This window comes from Emydura macquarii, unplaced genomic scaffold (assembly GCF_026122565.2).
Source record: "Emydura macquarii macquarii isolate MOO-44397 ecotype Brisbane River unplaced genomic scaffold, CSIRO-AGI_Emac_v2 contig_2636, whole genome shotgun sequence".
Taxonomy (NCBI): Eukaryota; Metazoa; Chordata; order Testudines; family Chelidae; genus Emydura; species Emydura macquarii.
The window spans coordinates 3423310-3433720 of NW_027132773.1; the positions used below are offsets into that span (position 1 = coordinate 3423310).

General features: G+C 44.9%; 1 protein-coding gene across 2 annotated transcripts in view; it reads right to left on the reverse strand.

Annotated features, from left to right (window-relative positions):
• The window catches only part of NUP107 (nucleoporin 107), a 49316-nt gene extending 48873 nt beyond the window's left edge, over positions 1–443 (reverse strand). The window contains exon 1 of one of the 2 annotated variants that reach the window (XM_067564060.1): positions 103–443. In XM_067564060.1, the coding sequence (XP_067420161.1) occupies positions 103–407 (305 nt within the window). In that variant the 5' untranslated portion in view covers positions 408–443. Of the gene's footprint in view, positions 1–47 lie in introns of both variants that reach the window. The other variant, XM_067564061.1, reaches the window with a different exon arrangement.
• Positions 444–10411: the final 9968 nt, after the last annotated feature.

Here is a 10411-nt window from a genome sequence, read left to right on the forward strand (position 1 = left end):
TCCCTTGTCTCGGGCCCCGCCTGCCGCGCGCGCGCGCGCTCACTCACCGCTCCATGGCCCCGGGCCTAGCGGCCGCCGCGCTACTTCCTCACCTCACCTCACCTCACTCCGGCCCGCCGCCGCTTTCCGGAAGCGCATGATGAGGTTGGGTTCTCTGACCCGGAAGTTGAGACTGAATTTGCCGGGGGGAGAAGTCGCTCCGTCCTGCATTGCGCTGCGCATGCGCATAGCGGCGTGCCCTGCTCTGCTGCGTTCTTTAGGCGGCGCGAGGGCTCAGCTCTTTGCCCGCGTGCTGCCGGGGGCATCCCTTCTTCATCACTGGCGCGCGCGCCGCGTTGCTGGTGGGGTTGCATAGGTATCCCCGCCGCCCCTGCGCGCGGCGGCTGATGTCGGGGAGCCCCGCCCATCGCCGGACTCTGCAGCGCCGGGGTTCCGCCCCTCGGAGCAGGCTGCCCCCTGCTGCGCCTGTCTGCGTCCTTCCCGCCCAGCTCCGACGGGCGGGCGCACAGGCATGTGCTCGACGCTGCCTTCAATCCTGCCAGCCTTCACCTGTCTCATAGTGAGGGGCGAGCGCATCACAGCTACCCCGCTCGCCAGCATAGCCGGGGCTGCCTCTGCCAGGAGCTTCCCTGGGCTGCGGGCAAACGGACGTCAGTGGGGGGCAGCTTCAGGCGCAAAGGCGCACACGGTTTGTTAATCTCCCTCCTGAGCACCAGCTGGGGCGCAGGAGCCGTGCGAGACGCAGCGGTGCTTTACCGCTGAGAGGCGCAGGTGGAAGATTCTTTCCCAGCATAAAGCCGTGCCCCTGTCGGCTATTAAATACATAATGTTTCAAAGAATGATCGCTTACCAGCCCAAGGTAGGGAGGGCGTCGTCTTCCTCGCCAGCAAAGGGGACTTAGAAACCTTTGCCCTCGATTGCTTTTGGGGAAGTTAATGCTGCGTAAGGAAAATACGCCACTTCTAAATAGATGTTAATGGGTAATTCGGATGACAGGTTCTGCCCGTAGTTAAGAGAAATAAGTGGAAAATATCATGAACTAGTGTTGGAATTATTATTATTATATAGATAGGGTTTTACTATGGCACTCATTTAACCCTAAATTCCTTGATTAAATCCAAAGGTTAAATGATATTTATACAATTGCTCTAAAAAGCCTAAATAATAGCAATTTACTACACTCATGCAGTTATAAGCATTTGATCAAGATGCTTACAAATGAGCTCCAATTTGGGCAAGTATGAGCAATGAACCCTTTAAGAGTTTATTTGTTTTATGCCCTTTGACAAACCAGTGAAGTCATTGCCACTTATCAGCATCAGTTAAACAGTTTGAGACAGTTCACCCTTATTTCCAGTTTTAATCCAGACAAGATTTTCTTCCTTTCTCCCAAGGCCATTCCTCCCTATCTCTTCCCCTTCTTCCTGCTGACTAAATAATTTTTCCCCATTGCACCTAGGTTCACATAGGACCTAATTTTTGAGAGAACACTGGTATGTGGGGTGGGAAGGGCCATGTTGGCTCCTTCTAAGATACTCTATTTAAAAACATCTGCAGTCACCCCTATTAGTCAGAGGCCTTCTTAGAAACTTCCCATTATTCCCTTAGTTATTTTTGAACCAGACGTTCTCCCTATTTCATTCCTTCTGTCCTTAATAACTTATTACTTTCAAAGTCTTCCTTCTTTTTGCTAGTTAGGACTTTTCTTTACAAACACATTTCCTTAACAAAACTAACTAATTCTTTAATTTTATATTTATTCTACAACTAGGTTTCAGATATTTCACTGCAACACACAGCAGTTAATTTCTGTACTCTCATTCCATAAGTGAGGGCTAGGAGAAAGACTTGCCAGTATATTTACAGAGGAACTCTATTCATTACACACTATTTCATGAAAATTACCAGATACTATATTTTCTCCTACCTGTTCTGAATTCAGTGACAGTCTCTTTCTTGATATTTTGCTTATAAAGGGCATAAAGATAACAGTAGAAAATACCTTATATTTTGTTTATTTTAATAATCCTGATGGATTCCCTTAAGACAATTCCTCATGGGAAAACATGCCTGATAATAGAATCAAGAAGCTCAATCTGTTTGGCTTAAAGAGAATGCTATGGGGTAACAATCACAATCTATAACTACCTACATAGGAAACAAATATTTGATAAAGGGCTCTTTAATCTAGCAGATAAAAGATATCACAAAACCCAATGTCCGGGCTACCTGCTGCCAGGGAACAGGAGGAGAATAGGCCTGAGCAGTACAAGGCCTGGGACCCGGAGAACCTACCTGTGGCCTGGGGGCCGGAGGACCTGGAGGAGCTGCCCTCTGAGGAGGAAGCCATGGAGTTGCCGGAACTGCCACCAGTGGACGAGGAGGGCCTGATGGGATTACCACACCCCAATGACCCGGAGGAATCAGGTACCTGGGGGTACGGGGAGGAAGAAGCCCAGGGCAGCCCTAAACAGTGGCTGAGTCTGGGGCAACCCGGTTGGCGTGTTGCGTCAGGAGCCCCACCAACGCAGTGGCAGGCGTCTCTGCCACTGCTAGGGCCCTGGGCTGGGACGCAGTGCTGAGGAGAAGGATACCTCTCCCTGGAGGCTCCAAGCTAGAGACGGGGGCCTGCGTCCCCCTTCCCGAGCCACCCTGGGAGAACCTTACCCCCCTTACCATCCCAGAGATTAGACTGTTGGCCCGCCCGCCCTGCCCAGGGCCGGGGCAAAAGACTGTTGGCCCGCCCGCCCTGCCCAGGGCCGGGGCAAAAGACTAGGCTGTTTCCCCGGCAAGGGAGAGCTAGGAGGACCGGTTCCCCTCTGTAATGGGCTCAGAGGGCAACCCCAGACGCTGCTCCTAGAAGAGCACGTTCACAGGGATGTTGAAATGGATAGTGAGCATTGGACTGGCAAGCCTGGAAAAACTGATCCAGTGACCCAATCCCAGTTAGCTGGGGAAAAAAACTGAGGCATTGGCATACAGCAACTAAGGCCCAAGTCCTCAGAGGTATTTTGGTGCTTAATACCCATTGACTAAATACCTTTGAGGAAATGGGCCTAAGTGACTTGGCCAGGATCACACTAGAAGCCTGTGGTGGAATAGGGAATTGAAACCATGTCTTGGACGTCTCCGGCTACCACCCTAACCACTGGAACATCCTTCTTCTTGGGCGAAGGAGGTAGAGAATAAGTGGAAAAGCAATATAGCAGATGAGAAACAGGGCAAGGGAGAAAAAAAATCAGCAAATGGAATGCTAAGGCTGGACAGAAACTGGAAAGGCAGGTGCCAGACAACGGTAACCCTAGAAAAGGATTCAGAAAAAAGTACTTTGATTATGAGCTCAGAAGAACTAGCCACAGCCTGTGGACCTGTGCTGGCATGTGGCCTTGTTCACTATGACTTACATATGAGAAGGAGTGCAAGTATTTTTTCCTCATGGTTCTCACATTCTCCATATGCTCACTAAACATAGATAGGAAAAGAGAACAGTAAGAGGGCACACAAACAGGACAAGCAAGTGAAGAAACAAAGGAAAACATGTCTTAGGAAACCATTCTCACACAGTTCCAGGGGCCAGAGGGGGAAGCCCTAGATCTACCAACCCACTCTTACATACCATCTCTCACTGGCCTGATACATTGTGTATTGGAGAATCAAAGGGGCTCACAATGGTGCATACTGAGAGCCCTTGGTTCTGAACAATCTAGAGTCTTACTGAGTTTAAGCCCAGAATAAGTTTCACATACTTGCATCCATATTACCTCCAACTGTAGTCGTATTATCAGTCAAAAACCCAAATAGGGTCGGATACTTTATACTTGCATGGAAGAATTCTAAGGCGAACACAGGTGAGTGTGCATGGTACTGGTGGTTCAGTAGGGTAGGATGTGTGTATTAGTAGGGAGGTTAAATTAGATCTTTCCATCACTAACTTCTGTGGATTTGCGAGCATAGAACTGCATGTTTTCATATTTCTAAAATGTGTGTGCAGTCACACAGTAGGTTATATAAGTACATCATCTTGTAAGTCCTGTTTGTTTTACAGTAAAACCCAGAGATTTGGAGTGTGTAACAGGGCATGCTCTGGTCCTGCCTTCTTGCGCCGCAAAAGCCGCTCCGACTCCACTTGGTAGGTATCCACTCTGTGCAGTTTATTTAAGTTCCCTCCACCAATGCCATTAAGTTCTTTGTGGAAGTACTATTTACATTGTCTCTTCTCTTGTCAGCCCTCTCTCCAGGGCTCAGGAGGAGGAAAAGAAGGCTCCATTCTTGGAGCTCTCTCTGAATCTGGGCTCTGCTAGATTTGCTCCTTACCCCCAACACTTCCTTCCTGTGCCTTTTTATCAGTCCTCAGCTGATGAGCTGATTAATCCTCTAGCAACCCCTTCCCCACCTGATTAGATAAGTGCAACCCAATCAAACCCCCTTGGGGACCTAATTAGTTCCAGAATGTGACAGAGTGATGGGAGCTAGCAGATGAGCTTTGCACTTTGATCAGAGTGCTGGCTCAACTTACCTTTACCTAGTAGTGCATGTTTGAATAAATAAAGTTTTATAGCAGTTCAATAGGAAAGTCAAAAACAATAGCAGTTACCTGTGGGTATCACAACAATAGAAAATCATGCCAGCTGTCACAAAATTGCACAATTCATACTTTCCGTTAGAATTACTATTGAAAGCAATATGTACTTTTCCCAAGAACACACTTTGATTGCCAGAAACAAGAACAGGTTTACTTGAGCTTTCTGCAGTATAAGTACAAAGAAAAAACATGTACATTCACTACTGTAAGTGAGGAAGGGAAGAAAGAACTCCCCTATCTTATTCCTTCTCTTGATGCAAAGTATTTAATGTCAGATTCTAGACCTACATATTCTTGATTTACAGTGATTTAAAGGATGATATTGTTCATGTGCTTACTTGAGTTCAAGATGTAGACTAGAGCTAACTCAACAAAATGAAGAGAAGTCTTGCTATAAGATCAGTGCAAATTGAATGTTGGCTCAATTATTTCTACTCCTAGGGGTTACAGAGCTCGAGGGAGTAGCCTTTTAGTTCTTTATAACTGACAGATGGTGACAGTCGCATAGTCTTTAATACTATTGTGTCTACACTGTACAATTATCATGTTTATTATGGTAGTGTTTAGGAGTCAAACAAGAATGTACTCCATTTTGCTAGGCACTGTACGTACATATAATTTAGTTTATGGGAGCTAAGATTTAAAGTACAGGTATGCATACCCCTTTTTCACCTGAGAAGTTACCTATTATTCAATTATTCTCTTAGAACAAGAAGAACAAGAATTCTTTGGTTGGTGTTCCCAGTATGTGACTTGAGCAACTGAATCCCCCGTTGTTAGACCTAGAGGAAGACAAATATAACGTAGCTATATGTTATGCCAGTGATTCCCAGAAAGGTTTGGGAGCTTCAGGTAGCTCTTTAATGTGTCTCCTGCGGCTCTTTGCAGCACATGATATTAAAACACTGTGTGATTTAATTAACCAATTGTAAGTTATTAACCAATCAGGATGCTTTTACTAAGTTATCAATTGTACAATACTTGGTCAGTCATTTTGCTGTGAGAATTTTTATATATATAATGAAACAGTGAATTCACACTACTGTGGCTCGTTTGGGTAATGTTGATCGCTAATTTGGCTCTTGAATCACTGAGGTCTGAGTATTATTGAATTATGCAATACCTGTCAAAGGAGGAAACACAATTTCACTTCAAATCAGAGACTGAGAAGATCTTATGGCAGCCAGGAATAGATTTTGCATTTGAAAGAAACATTTTAAAATTTCCCCATATCTTAGCCCAGCCACAGTCCTGAAGGAAAAAGCTAGTGGTAGCTAATAGAGCTTCCTAGAAAAACATTAAATCTGCAATTCTATACTCTGCAGAGCTCATAACATTGGAGTTAAGATGTCTTGGGACTAAATGCTAATTGATTAACTTCAAGCAATGATTCAACCTTTTCCCCTACTATGTCCATTACAACAGACAAATTTTGCAACACCATCCCATTCAGACCTAGCCATAAAGAAAAGAGGGTGGTGAGGCCCCAAAAACTGTTGTGACCCTCATCTTGAAAATCCATGACTCAAAAAGATGTTTACATTTTTTCAAAATTAAAAGCTTTCATGTAGCTTAAGACAAAAATAAAGGTTTCCATAACTTTTTAAAGAACATTTCAGTGAAAGCAATTTTAAAATAAAATGAATTTTTATCCATGTTGTTTGAAACACAGAATATTTCAACATTGAATATAAAATCAGGAGAACAAAGTAAACTGACTCAGTGACTTCTTATGTCCAACCTGACAGAGATACAAAAAGTGAGGCAGTGACAAATCCGTTGGAGTTTCACATTTTCACTTTTAAACAATCAATTAAGATGTTGATAAAATAAAGGATTTTTTTAAAACATTATTTACAAGTTGTAAATTATGTTAAAATATTTCCTATTTTAATCATCTTATTATGAAACCACCTGGATATTTAATTCTGGCATTTTCTACAAGATACGACACACCTGAGATAAGAGTAATAATTTGTATTTAGTTTTCAGTTGGGGGTTTGAAAGCATTTTACAAAGAAAGCCTCAGACACCCCTGTGACATAAGTAAGCAAACATATTCATTTTACGGAGTAGAAAGTTGAGAGAGAGGTTAAGTGACTTGCCTAAGGTAAAAGCACTTTAGTAGGGGAATGCTAAATAGAAGGCAGGACTCCTGACACCCACACCCCACTCTTCCTAAATAGAAAATGTTTTTATAACTCAGGGAATAAGTATTACTTTCAGAGGAAACTTTATTAAGAGACTAATTTAATGCCTGTAGATGTGCCAATTCCAGATTAAGCTAGAAATCAAATAGTTGTAGCTTTTGCCTGCTACAGTTTGTTTCCTACGAGTAAAATAACTTTACAAGAAGCAGCAGGTAAGCAAGAATGCCACATTTCTGTACAAATGTTCAGAGATGGAGAAATGTGGGAATTTGCTGGGAAAACTACTGCATCAGTTTCTTGATAGTTTTATATTGTTACTTCTATTGAGGCATTTCTTACATTTACTAGCCAAAACTTCTTTAAAAACATGGATGCTTCTCTGTGTCTTTGGGGACCCACTATAAACTTTAAAAAAAACCAACAATGAGAGTCCTGTAGCACCTTAAAGACTAACACATTTCTGCGGGCAAAAGCTTTCGTGGGCTGCAACCCACTTCGTCAGATGCAGGTGACGCATCAGATGCATCTGATGAAGTGGGTTGCAGCCCACGAAAGCTTATGCCCGCAGAAATGTGTTAGTCTTTAAGGTGTTACAGGACTCCTGTTGTTTTTGCTATATACAGACTAACCCAGCTACCCCTCTGGAATATAAACTTAGTGTAGTCTGACAGATTTGGTTGCCTCCCTGAGGGACATCTTTAGAGTAAGAAGAAAACAGATAGGACTATCTACATTCCTAAATTGTACTGGCTGTCGTATTGGAGTGTTTATTTCACCGTAGTAGTAGTAGTAGTAGTAGTAGTAGTGTGGATTTCTGTTTGTAAAATAGTCCACAGAAGTATTTGCCTTCCAACTTTGTTTTTCAAACTGAAATTCATATGTAAAGATGATTCTTACTTTGAGCCTTTAGTCTAGTCTAGTTACTGTTTAAACATTTTCTTTTACAAAAACACAGCACCAATTGCCATGAGGAACTCGCCGTTCACCTTTTCACAAAAGCAAAGCAGCAGCTTTTCATGCTGTAATTAATTTACAAAAGTAGTAGTGATTTCCCACACCCCCAAACAAAACTTCAATAACATTCCAAACACAAAAGCTGACAATGTTTTGTCCTCTCCCACCCTCCCAGGTGGTAGTGATATTTCTCTCACTTTTATCCAATGACTTCTCTCTTTCTCCCTTAATGGCCCTTTGTTAGGTGTCTTCCCTCTAATAATCAAATGCAGCTTCCTTCCATGGTCTGCCAAGCAATTACTTGAATAAGCTTCTCTGTAGGAGGAATGTGTTGTACTCACCTTCCCAGGCCAGGACCTAAACCCATTACTTAGCAACACATTGCTACTTGTCTGCCAGGTCAACACTGTATTACCCACATTTATTAGCAATAAGATTAGCCACAGAGAGGGATGATATGAAAAGTATTTTAAAATAAATCATAAATTAATGTCTTAACTGTTACAACTATTATTCCACTTTTTTGGGGCAGCCTCCATGCCTTTCTTGAAGCCCCGAGTCATTTCCTATCCAACTATGGTAGGGAAAAGCATTTTGTCCATATTAAAGATCTTTGACAACACATTACTATCCCCAATCTTTGGAGCAGGATATGGAAATTTGACCAGGGGTGGCCATGGGGTCTGGGATATGGCTTTTAGCATTCCCATTATGAACCCCCAAGAGTGTGGCTAAACTATATATGCCTTAGGAAAATTTCAGTTCATAGATGCTTATTAGAGACGTTAGCATATAAAAATCTGTGAAGATTCTGTTCTCACTGAGCATGCCTGACTCTCTCATCACTTATTCTGCTGGCCATAGCGCACACATGCTGTCCCCACAAAACAAGTGGTGCAGGCTCTATTTCCCCACAGCTCCTACGTGTGATCAGACTGCATATACTATCTGTGAGCAATGGGGAATACTTCAGCCCAGGGCTACAAAGGCAAATCTGGACTTTCCCTGTAGTGGCTGGGCAGGGCACTGAAACTGAAAGCAAGAAGCCTTTCCCCTGTGTTCTCAATAACCCCTATGCTGGTAGCTAGGCAGAGTGGAGGAGGAAGCTGTCTATTTTGAATGCAGAGGGGACAAAAGCCAGAGCAGGGGAGGGAAAGGAGTAGATAGGGTCAAGGAGTCTGATGAAACTGGGACTGGTTGGGCAAAGATAGTGGGAGCCAGAGGTGGCTGGAAGATCACTGTCACTGCACAGGATGGACAATGCTCAGGGAATGCATCAGGGTCGTATAATGAAGTAAGCTGTTGTCTTTAGAACCCCTGCCTCATTTGTTGAAGAAGTTGGAGTGTGTGTACTATTTGAAGTAGTAAGGACAAGTGGGTCTAGACCTGCCTATAATGGTCCTCCCCTCAATTAAGAGGGAGGAACCACAGATCCCAGGCAACAAATGATTTCTGGGGACAACAAATGAAGGAAAAGGAGTGGGAGTGGGGTCAAGGTTTGGAAATCAGGGCTCTAGAGTGGGACTCTGAGCAGAGAACCCCCAACAGCACCCACTACTTCTCAAGAGTGGCTGGGGAGTCAGTGGACCCAGAGGAACGGTGCCTGGAAGCACAATTTTACAAGGGATCAGAAACAGGTCCCACAGTCCTAGAGTGATGGATGGCCCACCTTAGCCAGTGCCATGAGACGGTTGACGAGGAGGTCCTACAACTTTGTGAGACCATGGATGGGAGGCATAGGGAAAAGTGCAGTTAGAACCGCAGTAAGAAGTTCTGGAGGAACCAGAAGGGATGCACCCTACATAGATGCATGCCAGGGTCTCCCTCTCACTGCAGAAAGGACATGTCAGGAGAGTTTGTGAACCACACCAGGTACACACCTGTGCTCACAGCTCAGTGAGAGCACTGCCAACTAATATTCCCAGAGGGTCGTGGGCCCATAGTGGAGTACAGACTGCCTACTGGGGTACCTTGCCCTCCTCGGGTGGTGACAGGTCTCACCACTCAGTCTCATGGAAGGATGTGAGGAAGAGGATGGGGTGAAGCACGGGCACACCCAGCTGTTCTTTAGGCACAGTCAGAGGCAGACTGCCTGGATATTGTGCAGCCAGCTCAAGTGACATGTTTGGGACAGCTGGGGAGTCCTGCAGAGCAGGGGCCCTATGGTGAGTTCCAGAAGGCCAGGGGTGAGTGAGGAGCACCCTCCCACAGGACCTACTTGAGGAAAGTGAGAGAAGCAGGAGGCAAAGCAGCTCTTGCCTGCTGGACCACACAACAGGGGACATGCAACCCCATGCACTGGTAGAGTGCTGTAGGGGATCCACCCACTCCCTTTGATCATAGTCCAGAAGGTCTCAGTCTTGGGGTACTAGCCAGGACCAACCTCCAGCACATCAAGGAAGACTCCATCAAGGGAGGAGCTGGAGGTTGTATAGCCAGGGCTCTGTGTGGAGGTCTTCCCCCTCGATGACCGCTACAGACCTGGCCAATGAGACTAGTTCCAGATTCTGAGAGTGTCCTGCTAAAAGGTCCACAGCTCAGAGAGGTCTTGGGGAAGACCTCGCAGGTGGAGGTAAAAGAGCTGCTGGTCACATTGGAGCCCTTGCAGCACACTCCATGCCAGACTATATACACGGTGAAGGAGTTTGTGCAGAACCAGAAGGCATGGACCTAGCTGTGATTGTACACCAGGCCCTATCTGCCCTTCCACAAGGGGAGGCTTAGG